This window comes from Mastigoproctus giganteus, chromosome 7 (genome assembly GCF_048544385.1).
Source record: "Mastigoproctus giganteus isolate SK-2022 chromosome 7, ASM4854438v1, whole genome shotgun sequence".
In the NCBI taxonomy this organism is placed as follows: domain Eukaryota; kingdom Metazoa; phylum Arthropoda; class Arachnida; order Uropygi; family Thelyphonidae; genus Mastigoproctus; species Mastigoproctus giganteus.
Window position 1 is genome coordinate 108,417,139 of NC_143581.1, and position 22,230 is coordinate 108,439,368.

Here is a 22,230-nt window from a genome sequence, read left to right on the forward strand (position 1 = left end):
ATGTTTGTAGAGCAATCAGGAACGGGACATGATATTGCCAAGGGGAATGTTTTTGTGTATGTGTGTGTGTGATGTAAGGAGTGCGAGGAAATCAGGTGCCAACTTGGCATTGTTATGGGCTTATATGAGAGCTTGAAGGACAGGGTAGATGCCCTCGAAGGATTTAAATTGAGGGGCCCATTAAGCTCTCAGCTGCCCACATCAATGCCAGAGCTTGCACATGAACATCACACAGCACAGTGGCAACCCTCAAGGCAGAATGCGTTAGTCCCAAAGGAACTAGTTGTTGTAGGTGACTACTGTCAGGGAAACAGGGACCATATTGTGCAAAAAGGATAGATGGAACAGGACCAGGGTATATCTGCCAGGTGCAAAGGTTGATGACGTTGTAGGGCAGATATTATCCTTTAAGGGCACAAAGGGTGATATTGTTGTACTCGTTGGCACTAATGATATTAAGAGTACGAGACCAGCAGAATTACTTAACAAGTACGAGTCAATGCTGAAAAAAAGCCGTGAGTTAGTGTTGAATTGGAAAGTGTCTGCAATTCTGGCCAGACACGATAGGAGGGAGTATATGACGAGAGCCTTGTTGATCAATTCGGCCCTGGAGAGATTGTGCAAGGCTCGAGGGGTAGAATTTTTCTCAGCCTGGTCTGTGCTTGTTAACAAGAGAGACTGCTTCTACAGGGATGGGACACATCTTAAATAGAAAGGGTGCAAGAATATTTGCTGATGCTATCGAGGCAGAATTAGATGGGTCGGAAAACTGCTAGCTTGCGGGGATACATGGACTAATAGATTAACGGTAGCCGCTGCAGAGGCAAAAGTGATTCTTGCACTACTTCTTTGAAATGCAAATGAACAGCAGCCTGGAAATCAAGGCAATGGGAATTTCCAGGACTGCTGGGAGTAACAGTGGAACAAGTAAATACATGGGCTGTGTTAGGGTAACTAAGAGTAGAAACAGGTGCATGTATACTTGCACATACACCAATGCTAGGAGTATAGTTAATAAATTTGATGAGCTTGAAGTGCTAGTCAAGACATCAAAGGCAGATATTGTTGGGATATCAGAGACATGGTGTCACACAGACATAAGCAGTGCAGAACTGGAATTTGGGGAGTACAATGTGTACAGAAAGGATAGACAGGACAGGAAGGGCGGAGGGGTTATGCTGTTAGTTAAGAAACACACAAAATCTAAGAAAGTGCCTCCAGTTGATGTTGGTAGGCAAGGCAATGTTGAGTATGTTTGATGTGACATCAGCACTGCGAAACGAAAAATGAGAGTAGGTGTGTGTTATAGGCCTAAAGAATCTGATGAGTATAATCAGCAATTGTGCAGAGAAATAGAGTGGGCAAGTAAATTAGAGTGTCTTATAATGGGGGATTTTAAATTCCTGGATATTGACTGGAACTTGTGGGTTGGTCACTCACACACTAGCAAGGCTTTTGTGGATTTATTGGATGATTGTTTTCTACAGCAGCATGTTCAGGAGGCAACTAGAGGAAGTAATACTCTTGATCTGATTATTAGTAGTGATTCTTCATGCATCAAGAATCTGCAGATAAAGGAACCACTAGATGGCAGTGATCACAGTGTACAGAAGTGGGATTTACTCAAAGAGGTAACTACCATCAAGGGTAAAGGGAAGGGTTTTTGCTTTCGTAAAGGTGACTACGGTGGTCTGAGACAGTATTTAAATTCTATACGGTGGAACCAACTAATGACGTTACCAACATCAGATTCAAAATGGGAAGCATTCAAAGAATTAATCTTGGAAGCTACTAGGCTTTTCCTACCAACAAAGATATATTTTTCAAGATTTAGGCTTAAATGGATGTCATATGAACTTATTAGACATGTGACAGAGAAGAAAAATGCATGGGGTACATATAAATTAACATGTGACACAGAAGCCTATGATAGATATAAGCTGGTCTATAACCAAGTTACAAAGGAGGTTAGGCAGGCAAAGGCAGATTACGAGAAATCTTTGGCAAAGGATGCAAAGAAAAACAGCAAAGAGATCTTTATTTACGTAAACTTTAGAAGGAAGGGATGAATCAGATTGGTCCGCTTGATATCAATTGTTCAACTGTTGATGATCCTGCTCAGGTAGCTAACAAACTAAATGAATATTTTGCATCGACATTCACACATGAGGAGTTATTCAGAGAGGGGAATGCCAGAGGTGTATTAAACTCTGGCAGTAAGCTAGATAATCTTGTAATAACTGAGAATAAAGTGGAGGAGAAATTGTTGAAGATAAACACAAGAATGTGTTTATCTTCTGGGGTGGATGGAATCTATCCAGTTATATTAAAGGAGGCAGCAAAGGATGTAAGCAAACCCTTAGCCATAATTATGAGGGTTTCTTTGGACTCAGGGGAGGTACCCATGGACTGCAGATGTGCAAATGTGACCCCAAGGCAAAAGCCCATCTCCACCTAGTTCATCTGATTTGGCATAGAACCTCAACAAATCTAGCCTAAAAACATGTGCGAGGTATTTTACCACTGCCAATATAAGACAGCTGTTGCCCGGTGCCCTTTTATAGGCACAGGTTTACATTATGTATATGTGCCAAATGCACAAGTTCTGTGCCCATCGGATGTAGTGGAATACCAGTGGGTGTCGACAAATGAATTACTAGTGGAGAACTCCCACAAATTATCGTCACTACCACCAAGAAACAGTAATTATTATATTAAACAGATATATACAATACGTTTTTTAACTATGCTCAGAGTCTCCGAATTCCTGAGAACCAAGAAAACAATATATAACACAATGGACAATTAACAACACTGTCTAGTCTGTCTGCTGGAACTTTCAAACCCGTCGACAAGCACAATGAGATAGCTACTAAATGATTCTCATAAACAGTGTTTCACAGAAACCAATCTGTACAATGACAATTGACAAAAATCAACACAACATTAATTAACATAAATCAACACAATAACAATCCATATAAATCAACACAATAACAATTAACTTAAATCTTCTGTTTACACATAAACCATTTGTCTTTTGGTCATTTATGAAGTCAATTCCCAGAAGCTGAAATTCTTAGCTGAGGCCTCAATATGAAAACTGATCTTGAAAAGGTTTTGCAGAGCAGTGAAGTTATTATGGTCTTCAACTAAAGATATTTACATTGTTTTCGAATAAGTGTGGAACTGCAGACATTAAATCCACTCTAGGTTGAGAGTACAATGGATAGTTCAGAAGTACATGAATCCACGTTTCATATTCCCCACATGTGCAGTAGGGATCACGCTCCAGGCCACGCTCAAATAACTTACCCCGGAGGGACCCAGTTAGCAGATGAGAAATTGTTATAGAAGGCCTAAACTATGAAATAACTCTAGGGGTTGTTGAGAATTCTACTTGCGCAATATACTTTCTTGTTACAAGCACAAATTCGCTCTCATTCCATCTTTTTTGCCAGACAACAGTAAATTCCTTCCAAAGCCTTTCCTTCTCCCTTTTAAAGTCGCTGGCTGGGTCAGTCGTAATTCCAAGCATTGTCTTAGACTGTCCTTTTTTTAGGTAGTAAATCAAACCCCAAAAAGCAATATAAAAATCTACAGGAATTGTACCGACAAGAATTTGGAGTGTGTTGTTTGAAACAGTCCTTGGAATGTTATTGATCATCAGAAGAACTGATCTTTGTGTGGAAATAAGTTTTTTCTTCACTTTTACCTTTGATACTTTTTGGTACGAAACACTTCCTGCATACAATACAATACTGTGAAAAAACAGATTTTGTCTCTGAGTTTTGACACATGAGGCAGAAAACTGAGTTTATCATCTAAGGTGATACCCAAATACTTAGTTTGAGATACATAGGTAATTTGGATATTATTTAGTCAGATTCTGGGAGGTCTATTGTGGCTAAAATGGTTCTTGAAACTCATAAAACTGGTTTTACTGGGGGATATTTTCAGTTTGTAGCCCATGACATCAAGTCATCCAAGATAGGCAGTATTTTCTCTTCAGTTATTCTCCTTGTGCTTCCATCAGCAACGATCACCAAGTCATCTGCATAGGCTATCTTACTGATACCATTGTGTTCCCTCGTTAACCACTGATCCAGCACAGCGTTCCAGAGGAGAGGTCCCAACACTGATCCTTGGGGGCATCCTCTTGGAATCTGAGACCAGTATGTAAGATGTTTTGTCACCACCTTAATATGTCTGCCGCTAAAGTATGATTGCATAACACTGCAGATGTATGCACCACACTCTGCAGATCTCAAGCTCCTGAAGGCACTTTCCCACCATAAAGTGTCAAACGTGCTCTGAAAGTCCACAAACACAGCGAGTAAGTATTTAGCAGGTGAGTTGGACACATAGTTGGTCAGAAGATTTATAGCGTCTTCAGTCGACCATGCTTTCTTGAAGCCGTATTGTGCTTCTGAACATAACTGATGATCTTCTAGCATTTTTTGGATTCTTGGGGCTAACAGTCACTCAAACAATTTCCCCAGGTTTGCTAAAAGTGAAATAGGTCTGTAGGCCTGTGGATCTGATATTAATTTCTCAGGTTTGTGCAGTATCTTTAGTAGAGCTATTTTCCATCGACGAGGACATATTCCTTCTAGTAAACACTTATTCATCAAATTTAAAAGAATGTGTGGAAAAATTTCAAAAAATTTAACTATGACTGTATTCTCAATCAGGTCAATACCAGGGTGCTTAATAGTGTAGATCGGGGTGTTACAAAAAAAGAAATTGCTTTAAAATTTGGTATTCCTGCCAGTAGTGCATCAACCATTCTGAAAAACTGTTTCAATTTTCAAACTGTTTGAGGAAACAGGACCCAGTCGGAAGCATGCAAAATTATGCCTATGTGAAGATGTAGATGAAGAAGTTTTTAAGTTGATGAAGTTGATTCGAGACCAAAACGAGCTGATATCAGGGCCATTAATAAAAGAAAAGGCTATGGAGAATGCATCTTTTCTAGGACATAAAACATTCCAGCCAGAACTCGAAAAAGTTATTTCTGATAAAAGTGGAGTTGCAATTGAAGAAGACTATACCCATCATAAAGAAGCAGTTTTGAAAAAAAATATGGAGGACTGCGAGCCCAATAGACACATTTAACGTTCATGAAACATGTCTCTTTTTTAAATGTTTGCCGAACGAGACACTGACTTTTAAATTTGATAAATGTTTAGGTGGTAAAAATAGTAAGGAGACAATGACAGTTTTTGTTGGTGCAAATATGGCTGGTAATGAAAAACTGAAGCTTTTGGTAATAGGTAAAAGTAAACAACCCCGATGTTCAAAGGAGTAAAGTCATTAGAGTTGGACTACAACTACAACAAAAAATCTTGGATGACAAGTGACATTTTTGAGTAGTGCATTTTAAACTTCGATAGAAAGATGATGAAAGAAAACAGAAAAATTGCTTTGATTGTCGACAACTGCCCTGCCCACCTTCACTGGGTAATTTCGAAACTTACAAGTGTGAAGCTTGTTTTCTTCCCTCCAAATACCTTGTCTAAACTGCAGCCAATGGGCCAAGGATTTGAAAATACGCTACTGAAGATGCATACTGGAAAAAATTACACTGAGAATAGAAACAACGAACCTATAGATTTGCAGCTGCACATATCAGAGTTGGCGAAAGTGTGGAGTCAATATGTGATGGAAACAATGATTAAGAATTGTTTTGCAAAAGCAGGTTTTGCTAAAATACTAATTAACAGCAATGAGAGGGATGAACTACTACAAGACATTGGACAATCTTGGGAAGAGTTCCAAGCGAGGTTTGATCAGTGGAGAAATTGTTCTTGACGAATTTTTAGGAGTTGTTAATGATGTCATAGTGGCTGAATATCTAATGATGTCATAGTGACTCCAACGTTTTAGAGTGTATTTAAAGAACTAGTGACAATATCGACAATGAGTTGGATGAAAATGAGGGTAATATTAAACCTACCTAACAAGAAATGTTGGCAGCATTTGAAACTTTGCGTTGAGGCCTTCAGTGGGAAGAAAGTATGCCAGAAAATATATTTGAGTGTTTAAACAAATGCAGACATTTTTATAAATGGTGTACAGTAGAAACCAGTGTACAACAAAAAATAAACAAATATTTTATGGCATAATTCTTAAAAGTGTACTAATACATTATGTAAGTAGTCATTTCTTAATATGTATGTATTAATAAATTAATTGTTTTAAAATATTAGAAAATTTATTCAATCCCACTTATTTCTGATTTATTTTCCATCTTTTACTATATTTCTGAATTTACATTATTTTTCATTGTTGAAAAGGTCATATTTGTTCATAACAAAATTTCTGTTTAACGAATTCCTTCAAGGGAATGATCAATTTTGTTATATAGAGGTATTATATAAATATAATAATAGCTTAACATTAGTAGAGGCATATGATGCAAGAAAACAAGCTTATGCAGCATCAGCCAAAAAAAAAAAAAAAAAAAAAAACCCCTTCCACTTCACCCCTACATTCGTCCAAAATACCTGTCCAGCTGAGCCTTAAATTTATTTAGGCTATCAACTTCCACAACAAGGGACGGAAGTCTGTTCCACCAACCAACTACCCGCTGGCTAAAGGCAAATTTCCGCACATCTATCCTACATCTGTCTTTCCTCAATTTGAATTTATGCCCTCTCAGGTGATTATTCTGAGCAAGAGGCAGTATCCCATCAGCATTGAGCATGCTCAAACCATTCAAGGCTTTGTACACCTCTATCAGATCACCTTGCCGGTGCCTAGTCTCCAGACACCGTAATTTGCAAAACTTAAGCCTTTCTTCGTAAGAGCAACCCTTCGTTCCGTTCACTAACCTTGTTGCCCTTCTCTGTACTCATTCCAGCAGCTCTACAATCTTCTTGAAATGAGGCCTCCAGACCTGTATACAGTACTCAAGGTGTGGCCTGACCATTGCCTTATACAAGGGAATAATCACCTCCCTATCTCTGCTAGAAAAATTCTTGTATATCATTGATAAGACACCATGAGCTACTCTTGCAGCCCATCTGCACTGCTCAGAGAACTTCATATCTGCCTGCACAATTACCCCCAGGTCCTTTTCATTCTCTATCACTGTCAGTGTAGTACCGCAGAGTTGATACGTTGCTCTGGGGTTGCTGTTTCCCATATGTAGTACTTTTCATTTGTCAATGTTAAACTTCATTTGCCACCTCTCAGCCCATCTGCTCAACCTTTCCAGATCCTGTTGCAGCAGCATAGCATCAGTAGGGTCCTTAACAACCCTGCCAACCTTTGTATCATCTGCAAACTTGGACATTAAGCTTGATATACCATCATCAATATTATTTATAAATACAGAAAACAACAATGGACCCAACACTGAACCCTGAGGGACTGCACTAATAACATTAGTCCACGATGAGCAGTGTCCATTAATTACCACCCTCTGTCTTCTGCCACTCAAACATCCCTTTATCCATAGCAACAATTTGCCACCAATGCCACACTGCTCCAATTTGTGCAGCAGTCTTCCATGTGCAACAGTATCAAAAGCCTTTCTAAGATCCAAATATATAATATCAAAGTTATTCCCTGCATCCAATTCTTTTGTGACTACATCATAGTATCCAATCAAATTGGTCAGGCAAGACCTTCCCTTAACAAAACCACTGTGTCTGGGCTATAACTGAATTCTTGTCAAGATGATCCTGCAGTGCTTCTTTAACCAGTGCTTCCATTAATTTTCCTGGAACAGAAGTTAAACTCACAGGTCTATAATTACTTGTGTCAGCCTTTGATCCTCCTTTGTGAATTGGGGTCACATTTGCACATCTCCAGTCTGTGGGTACCTCCCCTGAGACCAAGGAAGCTCTCATAATTATGGCTAATGGATTGCTTACTTCCTTTGCTGCCTCCTTTAATATAACTGGATAGATCCCATCCAACCCAGGTGCCTTTCTTGTATTTATCTTCAACAATTTCTTCTCCACTTTACTCTCAATTATTACAAGATCATCTAGCTCACTGCCAGTGTTTACTTCATCTATGGCATTCCCCTTTCTGAATAACTCCTCATGTGTGAATGCAGATGCAAAATATTGATTTAGTTTGTTAGCTACCTGAGCAGGATCATGAACAGTTGAACCATCAATATCAAGTGGACCAATCTGATTCATCCCCTTCTTTCTATAGTTTACATAAGGAAAGAACTCTTTGCTGTTTTTCTTGCATCCCTTGCCAAAGATTTCTTGTAATCTGCCTTCGCCTGCCTAACCTCCTTTGTAACTTGGTTACAGATAAACCTATATCTATCATAGGCTTCTGTGTCACATGTTAATTTATATGTATCCCATGCATTTTTCTTCTCGGCCATATGTCTCATTAGTTCATCTGACATCCATTTAGGCCTGAACCTTGAACAATATTTCTTAGTTGGTATGTAAAGCCTAGTAGCTTCCAAGATAAGTTCTTTGAATGTTTCTCATTTTGAGTTTGCTGTTGGTAACATCATCAGTTAGTCCTACTGTATAGAATTTAAATACTGTCTCAGACCATCGTAGTTGCCTTTATGAAAGCAGTAACCCTTCCCTTTACTCCTGATGGTAGTTACCTCCTTGAGTAAATCCCACTTCACCACACTGTGATCACTGCCACCTAGTGGTTCCTGTATCTGCAGATTCTTAATGCATGAAGAATCACTACTGATAATCAAATCAGGAATATTGCTCTCTCTAGTTGCCTCCCGAACATGCTGATTTAGGAAACAATCATCCAATAAATCCACAAAAGCCTTGCTAGCGTGTGAGTGGCCAACCCACAAATTCCAGTCAATATCTGGAAAATTAAAATCCCCCATTATAAAACTCTCTGATTTACTGGCCCACTCTATTTCCCTGTACAGTTTCTTATTATACTCATCAGAGTCATTAGGCCTATAGCACACTCCTACTCTCAATTTTGATCCCCCAGTGCTTATGTCACACGAAAATGACTCGACACTGCACTGTCCAGCGATGTCGACTGGCTTCACTTCCTTGGATTTTATGTATTTCTTAACTAATAGCATAACCCCTCCTCCCTTTCTATCCTGTCTATCCTTTCTGTAGACGTTGTACTGCCCAAATTCCAGTTCTGCATTACTTATATCTGTGTGACACCATGTCTCTGATATCCCAACAATATCCGTCTTTGATGCTTTGAGCAATACCTCAAATTCATCAAATTTATTTACCAAACTCCTAGCATTGGTGTACACGCAAGTATACATGCACCTGTTCTTTTTCTTAGCTACCCTAACACAACCCATGTGTTTACTTGTACCCCAATGACTCCCAGCAGTCTCTGAAATATCCTGCATCTTATTTTCCAGGCTGCTGCTCATTCCAATAGAAGCAGTGCAAGAATTACTTTCACCTCTGCCAGTGGCTTCTGATAATCTATTAGTCCTTGTATCCCCCAATCTAGCAGTTTTCCGACCCACCTAACACTGCCTCGATAGCATCAGCAAACTTCTTGCACCCTTTCTATTTAAGTGTATCCCATCCCTGTAGAAGCAGTCTCTCCTGTTAAGAAGCACAGACCAGGCTGAAAAAAATTCTACCCCTTGAGCCTTGCACAATCTTTCCAGGGCCGAATTGATCGACAAGGCTCTCATCATATACTCCCTCCTATCATGTCTGGGCAGAGTTGCAGACACTTTCAAATTCAACCCTAATTCACGGCTTTTTTTCAACAGTGACCTGTACTTGTTAAGTAATTCCGCCGGTCTCCTACTCTTACTGATGGAACATCTCCCTGAGAAAGGATCAGACTTTCAGAAAAAAATATAACTACCTTCATGTGACAATAGCTTGTATAAGACCTACTCTCACTTGAAAAGATGAATGTCCTGTCATTTAACAAAAATTTAAGAAGTTGAACTTGACCTGAGATGAAAAGAGTAGTGCCACAAAAGTTACAACGAAGCCTCGTTTACCAACGTGGTAAAGGCTGCAGTGTAACAATAAAATAGTAGTGTGGATTATGTTTTATTTGCTGGGCACTGAAGACTTTAATCTAGTTATTGTATATTTATTTTAATCAAGTTTTTATGCACAGTTAATGGTCGTAGCAATTTATTACTTATGGGGGGTTATCAGACTATTATGGTCTCTTTACTGAGTGATTAGTTATATAAATTTTCAGTGATTCTGAAAGATAATTCACATAATGAATGGAAGCTGGCTTGATGATAAAAATACAGACTGAGTTGATATAAAATGTTAACTACATTATCTAAATAGATTGAATTGTAGGTACGTAAATGAAATTCCATCTGAATTAATCCATTTTATTCTCTTAACATGGACTCAAACAAGAAACATCTGAGATCCTGCAGTTATAAATGCTTTTCCGGACTGCAGCAATACTAGCAACCTACTTTTTAGAGTACCACAACAATCAAGAGTTTGTGAAGGTAACAAACATAGTACTAATATGAAATATGTAAAAAAAAAGACTGTAGATATAAGCAGTTTTTGTAAAGAGAATAAAAATAACTAGACTAAAAAAATTATAATTTAAATATTAAAAAAAAAACTTGAGCAATATGCAAAGAAATCTACCTCTGATGGATGAATACTGTTTCCATAAAGGGAATATGCAAGAAGAGTAAATACTGTAGATGCAACTGCAGACGTGCCAGCCACAGATATACCCAATAACTGAAGACAAAGACACTTTTCAAGAAGGCTGTGTTCATGAGCTCTGGCACCTAAAAAATAAATTAAAAAATAACAGTTGGCATTCAAGATGCAAACTAAAAACTGGTAATACTGGTTTGCAATGGTATGCTGTTCTTACATTATCAACTTTTTACAGTAACTACTGTACTGTGAAAGCACAAGAAGCAATCCACAGAATTCCACCATAATGGCACTACTGCAGCATGTAATAAATCAGGAAGGTTATGTAATGATGCTCTATGGGAAAAATAATGAAAATAAAAGATAGGGAACCATAGGCATGACTTTATGGGGAAGCATCTGCACCTTTGTCATGGCAATATTGCTCTTTGAGGACTTACATGTGAATACTACCTGATGAAGTCATACCTGTGCCCTCTCTATCTTTTATTTCTGTTATTTTTAATTGGAAAATGCTAATTGACATTTCGATTTTTTGAATTCTGTTTAAACAGTACCAATATTTCATCTTTTCTTAATGGATTGCAGTAGCTTTAAATATTTTAAAACATGCTATGTGTTACACCTTTTATTTTCAAAAAAATAAAAATATAAATTTTACTGAAAATTGTCAAAAAACGTTTTAGACATAAAATAGGAATGCCTTGGTGTCTCTTCCAGTTTAAAAGACTGTTAAATTCATAAAATTTCAAGCATGTGCATATATTTCTGCTTATATTATACACATAAAAATTAAAAAGCACATTTTATATATATATGATACTAAGATTTTCAGATTTATTTCAAATTTCATTCACTGTGAAGCATGCAAAATTTGTAACTATGTATCTTGTTTTCCCACAGTGTAGTGGCCATTTGGAGAGAATACTGGGTTTTATTTTCCTATCTTTACTCTGTGAAAACAGTAATAAATCATTCCAAAAAAAACCAGGGTAAAGCTGTAGATGTTTACTAAACTAGTGTAAAAAAATATATATATCTGCAACTTTAAACGTACACAGTATCAGCATCTATCCTGTATCATGCTACTCTTTGAGCAAAAAGCAAAATAGTTACAGACAGTGCCAGGTCTGATAGATTCTTGCAAGAAACTTCTGTTCAAAAAACAATAAAGTAAACACTTCAAAAACTATTGCAGTACAAATTTAATTATATTTAGAAAAGTAGAAATAATTTGATGATTTTTTAATCATTAAAAATGGATTTTTAATCAATGATTAATCAATTGATTAATATGGGAATGTTGTTTTAAGGATCTTCTGTCAGATGATCTACCACTGCCAGGTTAATTACAGGCTGCAGTAGCACCATTATGGTGGAATTCTGTGTGGACAAGATGGGGGGGGGGGAGCAGCTATGCTCTCCATTAAGAAACACATATTATAAAACAGTATACTTAATTAACATAGGTTGCCAGCATAGCACAGTGTTAGTCTGGTGTTACAACCAAAAACAAAATAACAGCAGGAGTATGTTACTAGAAATTGACTGTGATGAGTATAATGAACTATAATGAAGACAAACACAGCATGCTAGTAAATCAGAATATACTTTTTTCCTGGCAAAGCTTAAATTTATAGATTTGACTGGAACATGTGGGTTGGTAACTCACACAGTAGTTTATCCTATCCTCTCCAATAAATACGTCTATAAATGAAATTATAAGATGAATGCTTACAATACTAGCATATCAAAGAGGCAATAAGAATAAGTAATACTCTTCATCTGATTATCAGCAGTGATTCATCACATATTAAGATCTTTATGTAAAGGAAGCAGTATGTAGCAGTGATCATAGTGTAATGTGTGATTTATTAAAGGTGAACAAGTCCCATTATTACCTGGGACTTGTTCACCTAATATCACAAAGAGTCTCAATATCTGGAATCTTAATCTAGAGGTAAGGTTGTTCTGAGAACTGCAGTGTTTCAATGTCTTATTATATTCCTATTCTTTGGAAGGGGATCGGAACAAGCATTACATTCTCACAATTTAATTTTAGCTTTTCTAAGTTGTTTATTTATTTATTTTTTTTTTTTTGTTAGTTGTTGGCGCATCGGCCTCTGTGGCCATAATCCACTTCCCAAAGTTTTTGCATTATCTACTCTGGTTCAAGCACGAGGTGGGATTCGAACCAGCGACCTTTGGGTTGCCAGACACACACTTTACCCACCCGGCTAGCCTGGTCAGCGTTCATTTCTATATATGTAAGCTCACAGAGCATCTGTATCATACATTACTATAATTGTTTTGTAACTGATTTTCTTTTCTGTACCCCTCCAGAGGCCCAAAAACTGGTTCAGTAGAACCTTGAAATGCAACCAACTGTATTAAATGTAAACTGATGTGATAGCATGTCAACAAATATCTTAAAACATATTCAAGTGGTGTAGCAATGTATTCATTTAACTCCTAATAATTACAATAACAGTTTTCAAATTAATTCAAATGATGTCAATAAATGCAAAATGGTAAGTGTTCAGAGGTTTAATTCTTGAAGCTATTAAGCTTTTTACACCAAAATGGGTGACAGATGAACTAAGGAGTTTGGTGGTAGAGAATCAAAACACATGAGATGATTATAAATTATCAAGGAACAGACAAAGAGTACAAACCAAACTAGTCTAAAATTAGTACGGGGGGGGGGCTAGGCACTCTAAAGCAGGATTGCAAGAAAAGTCTGGCTACGGATATAAGGAAAAGTAGCATCTAATTCTTTGCTCATGATAACATTAGAAGGAAACATATGAACCACATTCATATGCTGGATATGAATGACAACTACGGATGATCTTGTACAAGTTTCTCAGAAACTTCATAAACATTCCATCAGCATTCACATGTGAAGAAGTTTTCAAGAATAAGCAATACCAGAAGCCATAGTTGAGCATTACTTGAATACATTTTTATTTGATTAAAAATATTATACCTTATTTAATTATTCAAGTTAATGTTTATTCATTTTCATTATTCATTATTTTTATTTGAACTTTGAATAAATTATTACACATCATTTCTATTCCCTTAATACCAAGCATATACTTAATACCAAGCATATACTTTTGATACTAGAGAGCTATTAAGTGCTCGATATTTCCTATATTCTATTATATTATGAATCAACAGGGCTTACCTTTATTTTTGATATAGGAAGCTTCTTTTCCAACTCTCCTTGTCCAACTCGCTAATAATTCATGGGGAAGGCGATATCAATTTTGCAAGACATTGTCATAAAGTTAGATTTTGGAGGTCTAAACTGGCTAATAATTAAGGATCGATTTTTTCTTTTTGGTGTTGAATATTTATAATTTTAATTTTCTAATTTTACAAACTACTACAAACTACTTATTGCAGAAACCTTAGAGATGAAACTACATGCAACTTCAATCAATATCCGTAAGCCATTCCTATTGTCCGACGATTGGTCACTTATACGCATGCGTGAAGAACAAACACTACAACATAAGACAAAAGTTTCGGATTAATTGTGAGTAGCTCTCTTCCTGTGAACATGACACCCCGAAAAGTTCTAGTCCGACTTAAGGAATGTAGAGAATAACCCCCACCCCATATCCAATTATTAGACCCCTAAATTTAACTCAAAATTCCTGCCACAGCACCAAAAAGAAAAAATCGATCCTTAATTATTAGCCAGTTTAGACCTCCAAAATCTAACTTTATGACAATGTCTTGCAAAATTGATATCGCCTTCCCCATGAATTATTAGCGAGTTGGACAAGGAGAGTTGGAAAAGAAGCTTCCTATATCAAAAATAAAGGTAAGCCCTGTTGATTCATAATGGCATATACTATATGGTTTAACTGAAGTCTTCATTTCATCTTGTATTACAGAGAATGCAGAATATCATTTTCTTTCTTTGTCTTCACTGACTATTTTTTTACATTTCATTTTTATGAAATGTCAGGACTTAGCTAACCTAGAAAAATATCTGAAGATAAAAACAGTTTTTGTTAAGTACAACAGACTATTACCATTTTATGCTGCTGAAAGACTTTTCTCCTTTGCTAAAGTAACCAAGAAAAGAGTTGGTCACTTTGGTTGGACCAAAAAAAAAAAAAATTAATATCTTAAGTTGCAATTAAAAAATGTATTCATGCATTATGAATAAGAAAGTATTTGAATGGATTTGAATGACAAATAAGTGAATACTTAATGGAACAAATTATACTGGGAATCAGACTGTTAGATAAGAAGAGAAACACATGGATTAGGCAGCAAACTCAAGTAAAGGACATTCTTATCAAAACTAAAGAACTAAAATGGTCTTGGGCAGGACACATAGCTCGAAGACATAATGACAGTTGGACAAAGAAAATAACAGAATGGTACCCAAGAGGAGCTAGAAGAAAACCTGGAAGACAAAGGCGGAGATGGATAGATGAAATTCATGAGTTTTTGGGTAGTAAATGGATGGCCAGTGCTCAAAACAAAAGGAACTGGAAAGTTGCTGGAGAGGCCTTCATCCTGCAGTGGATTGAAAATGGCTGATGATGATGATGATGATAATGGAATAAATTTTATTTTGAATAACAAAATTATTTTTATTCATGAATAAATCAAAGACCTATTTTTATTCATTATTTTGAATAAATTTTGTCCAACACTGCCAGAAGTATACCTAATTCTAAATTGGAGATAAATAATTTTATAACAAAGGAAGCTGGACAAGAAGAAAATAAGACACACAGGGCTGATGGAATCCATCCAGTTATACAAAAATAAGAAAAAAAAAAAAAAAGAAAGCAAGGCTTTAGCTGTAGTGAAGGTCCCTACAGATTGGAGATATGCAAATGATCTTTCCTATTCACAATGGGGAATCAAAGGGAAAAGTGAGTAACAACTGGACTAAGTTTGATGTCTGTGCCAAGGAAAGCCGTGACAATTGGATGCTACATGTTCAGTTGTTCAGATGCTACATGTTCAGTTGTTGTTATTTGGTTTTTTTTTTTAGGAGCATTAGCAACTAAGGCCAGATTGCTCCGCGGATATGCGGTGGTCATTCCCTGACCTTTCCGCATCCTCCATATTTGGTGGTCATGGGCTTGAACTCCAGTCTAATCAAGAAGCATGTGCTACGCACTGCTGCTCCTGCCCACCTGGCTACACATGTTCAGTATAGGTCACTCAGAATTTAATGTTACAAATTCCATCTGTTTATTTAAGATGTTTATTATACATTTCTATCTGTTTATTATACATTTTCAGTGGCCATCGTGTAGCTTCAATATCACTTATTCACACAGAGGCATAGAATGCATTTATGAGGTACCCTCAGCAATTCACTTACTCTCCCTCTGACTTAATCCTCTAAATAGTATTCCATGAAAACTCATTACTGTATTATCTGTGTAAATATGAGCAAAATTTTATTTATTTCATTTTCTGAATTGTTTTTACACTAATATAATATTTAGATTCATTAAATTAAAAAAATAAAAAATATATAAAAAAACATTTGTTCTGATTTGTTCTGGTGCTCCACCTAAGTTAGGAAATACTTTTGTGGTGTTCCATGGTCTACCAAAGGTTAAGAAACACTGTTCTAAACAACAAAACAATCCAGTTACTTCAACTGTGCAAGATAAGGCACATAGGTTTGTTAATTATTGTAATGCCCTTATTAGTTTTGTATATATAACCCTTGTGGTCTTTTGTTAGTGGTAATCTAAAGACTAATTCAGACAAGACCAGAATATTAAAACAGACACACAAAAATGATTAAAGGAGCTAAGGAATTTAAGCAACAACAAAAGCTTCAGGCAGCATCTTCTGTACTGTCATAACAAAACAATAAAAACTCAATATGTGAATACTTCATTCAGAAAGTATTACTATAGGAAAGAAAAACACAATACATATTGAATTCTACAACTAGTTACAAAAATTTCCATAAAAAAATTAAAAGCAAGCCTGTTGTTGTTATTTGGTTTTTAGGAGCATTAGCAACTAAGGCCATATTGCTCTGGGGATATGCGGTGGTCATTCCCTGACCTTTCCACATCCTCCATATTTGGTGGTCATGGGCTCGAACCCCAGTCTAATCAAGAAGCGTGTTCTACACACTGCCGCTCCTGCCCACCTGGCTATGGAGGCACCCCCCGTTGTGTGAACTGATACAACTTATAAGGCTAAGTGCCAAAATTTTACACAATAACACAGAATCCTTCACACTTTCTTGTATCAGATTTAAGTGTCCTTGTTTTGTGGAAATGAGACATTCCTATTGTACATGCTGATACATCAATGGTATACAATAGGCATAAATGATGGGAACTGTATAGAGAACTTACTGAACATTGCCACTGTGAAGCATGTCAATTTAGTTGAAGAAACTTGTTCAGTACACTTACAATTATTCAAGCCCAAGCAGAATAATTATTAACTTGCTTTACAATGCAAACATCTCTGCTTGTTTCCTTAGAGCATGTTTTTCCCTTAAGGGTGTGCTCCTTAATTATATCTGTTTAAAACAACATAAATGAGAATATCCTAAGATGAAAACTTGTATCAGCTATAACACACTTCACTTCTATATTATGCCTACCAGTAAGCTGCATAAACTTACAGTAATTGAACTGTGCAGAGTTCTAATGCAAATCTCCATAGGTCTATTCCAATATCGAAATAATATCATATGCATGACACATCTAGAATCAAATAAAAAAAATAAAAAAATTAACAACTAAATGGCTCACTTTAAGTGTATGAAGCTATGTAAAGGTTCTCTTCTTCAAAGCACCTTCCTGCTAATCAACATGAATTAAACTTCATTTGTAGTAATGCAATATCCAGGAACAGTCATGAAATACTCAGCTTCTAAAGCATAAAGATAACTTAAAAAATTTTCTGTCAATCTCTAGATCAAAGGAAATTACTTAATTCTTTCAATACAAGAAAAGACTTCCTACAGCTTACAGACTGAGAATTCTGTTCTACAATGGTAGCTATAGATTGCTCTCCAGCACATCATACTACTCTCTGCTCTAAGTACCAGCATGGCATTTTCTCCTTTTCTTACTTTACTAATACAGACTGACATAATCATATTATGTCTATTAACAATGTCCCCATTGCTAAAAAGGTAGAAGAAATTGCTAAACATAACATAAAATAGAAATATGTGCAATTTATATTAACTTTTTAATAGCCCCTTGTTGCTTAAGCATTCACCAGAGTCAACAGAACTTTTATTTGCAGGTGGTCTATATGTGGTAGAAAGGAGAGCTTCTGGCCAAAAATAATGCCCAAATCGGTATGTTGTTGGACAGCTGAAATCGCAGATCCCCTTAAAATGGGATGCCCAATTATTGGGTTCCGTTTGAGTGAGAATAACAACTTTTTCAACTCTCAAGATTGATGTGAAGACCGAAACTAGAGGGGGAAGGCCTCAAGGTTCTGGATTTTCTGTAGGATTAAGGTACTGATATAGTCAGCAGTGTCTCCAGGGTTGATAAGAGTGAACAGTTTTACATCATCAGCAAAGGTGATGTCAGTTCAGCACCTCACAAAAGGCAAAAGAACAGCTGATAACAAGATATCAGACAGGACCTCGCCTTTTGGGACTCCATCTGTAATAGTTTTGGTGTAGCGCAGATTGCCATTGTGAACAATAAAAGTCCTGTTCTCAAGCATAGTCTGAATAAACCATAGCACATCTCTGCCAATGAGGTAATACTCATGTAGTAGGCTTGCCAACACACGAACGGATATGGCATCAAATGTAACCTGGACATCGGTATATGTAACAGTGATTTCTGAGCTGTGCTCAAATGCTTTGAGGATTTTGGTAGCGGTGGTAAGATTTGCAGTGGTGAATCCTGACCAGGTAGCACAGTGGCTCTGCGGTACCTTATGTGGCATTATTTGGATGGTTAACATTCGAAGAAGAGATTTCTCAAAGAGTTTTTATAAGCTTGATGCAGAAGAAATTGGGCGGAAGTGACTGGGCTGAGAGGCAGAGCGCATTTTTGGCAGTGGTCTTACTAGATAGATATGCCACATAGGAGGGAAAAAATTTTGAATGGATCTTGTTAAATAGCAACAGGAGATAGGATCAATAATAAATATACTCATGCAGTTCAGCATAAACTGAGAAATCCAATTGGCACTGAATGCGGCTGTAGGTACTAAGCTATTTATTGCATTAATCAGCTGATATTTGGTGAGGTGAACTGAATTTAAGGGTCTGTTGAAATCGGACTGAGTTGGAATTCCACTGGTGTAGTGGATTCTGGCTGAGTGGAGAACCTAGTTTTATGGTCGAGCCATCAGTGGATGCCACTGAGTGAATCAATGGCGTCCACTGATTGGCTTCTATGGAAGAGCTTCTCGTTATTTATGGTAGCCTCTAGGTGAAGTTTTATCACCTTCCTCTTGTTCCTAAAATAAAAAGCCCCCTAGCTCAGAAGAAACCAGTTCTGTCCGAAGGAAAGCCAGAGTTCTCCACCTCTTGTGCATGTTCTGTTTCATGTGGAAACTTTCAGAGACTTTTGCATTCTACCGAGCCTTTGAATGCTCTGTGACAGTTAGTTTCTTCATTGCAGCATAGAGAGCATGGTTATCCATCTTGTCAGCAGGTCAATCCCGAGTTTGAGGTTACAATCCTCAAGGACACCCTGTGGGATTGCTTGAGTCACATAAACACCTTTTCTGGGTTTGAGGTACTTGGGCACTGTAAATGTCATAGCTGTGACTTTCCTTCTGCCAGAAGTGATGGGCATTTCTATTTGCATAGAGAGAGAGAGAGAGAGAGAGAGAGAGAGAGAGAGAGAGAGAGAGAGAGAGTACTGGGGTTATGGTCAGACTATATATAGGGTTTTTGATTTGCCACACAATTACACAATTCGCTGACAGGAATGCGCTTTTCTCCTGAAGTTCCCCAGAGTTTTTGGGAGATTAAAATCCCCATACATGATGTGTTTCAGTGATGAATGTAGATGGTTAAGCAACCAATTGAGGAGTGCATCAACTACTTGTGCATCTGGCACTGGTTGGTGGGATATACACAGCAACAATGTCAAGAGAATAGGTCTGGCTGTTGTGGGTTTTAGTTTTTAGTACAATTAGAACTGCCTCAAAAGAGAGACAGATTGCCTTGATACTGAGTGGAAGATAGAAAATACCTGATCAATGACATCTCCTATTTCTGGCTTTTGACCGGTTATCTGCTTCAACACCAGAGTTAGTCACTGAGAGGGATACATGGGCAACACAATCCTTTTCACATTGAGAAGGTGCAGTGTCAGCAGTTTTGCTAGCTGGTTTTGAGGGCTGAGACAACCACAGAAATGATTGGTAAGCAGGTCTGTCCGATAGCATAACACTGCTCTTCAGTTTTGTCATTTGGTTATTCAATAAGTTCATTTCCTTTCTAATTTCCTCATTCTGTGCATGAAGTTTTTGGCTTACACAGAGTAGAGTAGATAAACATTCATAAATTTTTGGAAATTTTTTTATAAATTCTGAATATACTCCTCAGCCTGCATGGCAACAGGATAAACAAATTGTGTAAATTCTTCAGCTATTATGCTCCTAAGTATATTATTCAGGTTGCTGAGATGTGCAGTATATGTCTGTTCACTCACAGCAACAGGGGGATCTCAAATGTACAGAGCCACGACAACCTGCATTTTGGCAGTTGTCAGGACAGATACCACAACAGGATTTGTTTACAATGACTGTATCAGGATGCATTTATGAACTATCAGCTTTTCCCTTAACATTTTTTGATGGGTCATTTGTCCGGTCTCACTCATATTCCAAATGATGTCTAACTTTCTGATCAAAATTACTTTCTTTATTGTTTTCCAAGTCATTCTTTTTGCATATCAGTGCAGAGGTGAGGGATTACGGACTTGTCCTCTTCCAATGTATTGAATTCTACTGATGCACATCATTCCCTTCGGGGAGGGGAGTACCATCCTTCTTATTGGCAGTTGTCGTGGTTCCTATTTGTTTGCTGCTCTTTAGACAACATTTACCCAGGAACCCTCTCCTTTTGCTCAGTGACAAGCAAGTAAAGCTTGAATATCTCGAGCACAACCGGCATTATTCTGTGCTTAGATTTGCCACAGATTAAGGTTTTGTCTGCAGAACTATGGCAGGTCACATATCCCAGCAGTTACTGCGCGTGCCATGTTATTAGTCTGAGTCATTATTGTTGTTCGCAACTTAGATATGTACAGTATATCTAGCAAGCAGCTCTGTGTTTTTGCTGTAAAAGAACTGTCAGTTCCCTTACAGGAAATTAATGTATTAAGAGATTGGTGTCCCTAGGAGTGGGGTAGCCACCATTTCCTACTCGAGGCTAAACCACTCAACTATCTCTTTTTGTGGAAGTTCAACGCTAACCTTGAAACAAGGTCAGGCAGTTTTATGCCCCACATCCATAGTTCAATTACTATTAGTATAAAAATTTTAATAAATAATTACTTGACTAAGGCACAGGTCAAAGAAGAGTATCTCTGTGCACCTGGTATCCTTAGGATCATAGATAGTATACATGGAACAGTTCACTGGGAATACCATTCACAAAAACTCATGCCATAAGGATTTCTGGTGTAAAAATCCAACCCTATATAGTTACTTTTGTATTGTAATGGTGGCTAATATTTTCTGTAATTTTGGCATTCTCCCTGTCATTCTACCAATACAGCAAGATTCTGATTTGAAATCTTTGGCACTTATGAGAAAATCAGAAGTTTTCTGATCATCCTTAAAGCCTATCCATATCACCCTGAAGGAGTGTAGCTTAGTGCTGTTCATTAACTACTTCCCCAATTTTCATATCTACAAATTTTGACATCATGCCCACCATTCTTTCGTCAATGTCATTTTGTGAAAATCAGAAATGTCCACAAAACAATTCTTGAGGGACCCCACTTCTAATGTTAGACTAATAAGAAGAGAATCATAATCTTGTGCCTCCTACCATGCATCCATCCACCCATGGGCGAGATTATAACACGAATTATAACAATCCATGTTGTAATATTACTCATGATCCGAATATGTTCTAGTTTATACAGTAACCTCTCATGATGGACTAACTCAAGTGCTCTGCTAAAATTCAAATAAACATTGAACAACAAAACCATGTTATGCATCCTTCAGAATTCCATTTCTTTCTAAATGTCCCTGTACTGCACGTTTTATTATTGCCTTCACAATCTTCTCTACCACTGAAGTCACACTGACCAGTTTGCAACTAGCCACTTTACTCTAAGAACCACCTTTAGTCTTTATTTCTCTGAATTGGAGAGTTGCCAGTACTGTCAACTTCAGGAGCCTTGCTTGCCTTTAGGCTCAAACATTTTTATAATAAACAAGCGTCCACAATTTCAATATCACTAATTTAGTCTCACCCACACAGCCTATCCTCACTATGAAGGTCTTTTGTCTGTAATGATTAATGCAAAGTACCTGTTCAATCTATCAGAAACACTGTCAATGATATACAGAAACTTTGCTAGCAGGGATAAGGAGGTGATTATCCCTTTGTATAAGGCCATGGTTAGGCTACATCTTGAGTACTGCATATAAG

The 22,230-nt window shown here is 37.2% G+C and overlaps 1 protein-coding gene across 1 annotated transcript in view; it reads right to left on the reverse strand.

Annotated features, from left to right (window-relative positions):
* Window positions 1–22,230, reverse strand: part of LOC150083139 (ATP-binding cassette sub-family C member 5-like) — a 278,483-nt gene that overhangs the window by 189,125 nt on the left and 67,128 nt on the right. Inside the window, exon 5 of the mRNA XM_090378404.1 lies at window positions 10,587–10,735. Coding sequence (XP_090234530.1) covers window positions 10,587–10,735 — 149 coding nt within the window. The remainder of the gene's footprint in view (window positions 1–10,586; window positions 10,736–22,230) is intronic.